The sequence below is a fragment of the Charadrius vociferus genome, unplaced genomic scaffold (genome assembly GCF_000708025.1).
Source record: "Charadrius vociferus isolate BGI_N301 unplaced genomic scaffold, ASM70802v2 scaffold682, whole genome shotgun sequence".
In the NCBI taxonomy this organism is placed as follows: domain Eukaryota; kingdom Metazoa; phylum Chordata; class Aves; order Charadriiformes; family Charadriidae; genus Charadrius; species Charadrius vociferus.
The window spans coordinates 273,909-274,906 of record NW_009647227.1 but is presented as its reverse complement, the minus strand read 5'-3'; the positions used below and the strand labels follow the sequence as shown (position 1 = coordinate 274,906).

General features: G+C 51.8%; 1 protein-coding gene across 1 annotated transcript in view; it reads left to right on the top strand.

Moving 5' to 3' along the window:
* The first annotated feature begins 163 nt into the window (after positions 1–163).
* KANSL3 (KAT8 regulatory NSL complex subunit 3) overlaps positions 164–998 on the top strand; it is a 25,162-nt gene continuing 24,327 nt past the window's right edge. The window contains exon 1 of the mRNA XM_009879825.1: positions 164–327. Coding sequence (XP_009878127.1) covers positions 239–327 — 89 coding nt within the window. The 5' untranslated portion in view covers positions 164–238. The remainder of the gene's footprint in view (positions 328–998) is intronic.

Sequence of the window (998 nt, the reverse complement as noted above, 5' to 3'; positions counted from 1 at the left end):
GGGGGCTTGGTCTTGGGTTTCTGGGGGCTGCCTGGGCTCAGAGCGGGAATAACAAGATACCTGGTTATGAAGCTCAGCGGACTTTTCATTGTAAAGCGCGGCAGATCCCAAGGTGAGCGATCCCCTTCTCTAAAGCGTAATTATTATTCCCGACAGTGAAGCAGATATCCCCATCGACGTCGAGACGGTGACGCCCACCCCCGTGCCGCTCTACGACAATCAGAAGGCGCGCAGCGTGATGAACGAGTGCGAGCGCCACGTGATGTTTGCTCGCACGGATGCTGATGCCCCTCCGCCACCGGATGACTGGGAGGAACACGTCAACAGGTAGCGCAGGGATAGCAGAGAAAAGAAATTCAGGCACTAGACAGCCACCCGTTGTGTGGTGTGGGTTTTTTTTTCTTCTTGTGATTGGATACACAGCGACACTCCTGAACTGAATAATGTTCAAAGAAAATTAATTCTTCTGTCCAAATTCCTCCTCTGCCTGCTGTGAAAGCTGTTGGATGTAATGGGAGAAGCTGGCCCAGCTGTCGAACCTCTCCTGCAGGCTTCATGTGAAGCGCTGTCCTCTGTTCGGAGGAGGTTGGGACAGTGAGTTGTTAGATTACATGTAGGTCCTCAATTCGGCCGTATTCCAATGTCAAAAATTAAAAATGAGGCTATGTATAAATTCCACCCTGTTAAAAACGCTTACTGTAACTGTAGGCAAGCCAGTCTTGACATTACGAGGAATGAAGTGGGTTTTTTTTCTGGACAGTTTGTCTGAGAAACATGGCGATAAACTATGCTAAAAGGAATGATTATTTTCATCGGATCACAGACTGGTTTAGGTTGGAAAGGATCTTGAAGACCCCCCAGTGCCACCCCCTGCCCTGGGCAGGGCCACCTCCCCCCAGCCCAGGTTGCTCCAAGCCCCGTCCAACCTGGCCTTGAACACCTCCAGGGATGGGGCAGCCACAGCTTCTCGGGGCAACCTGCCCCAGGGGATCACCACC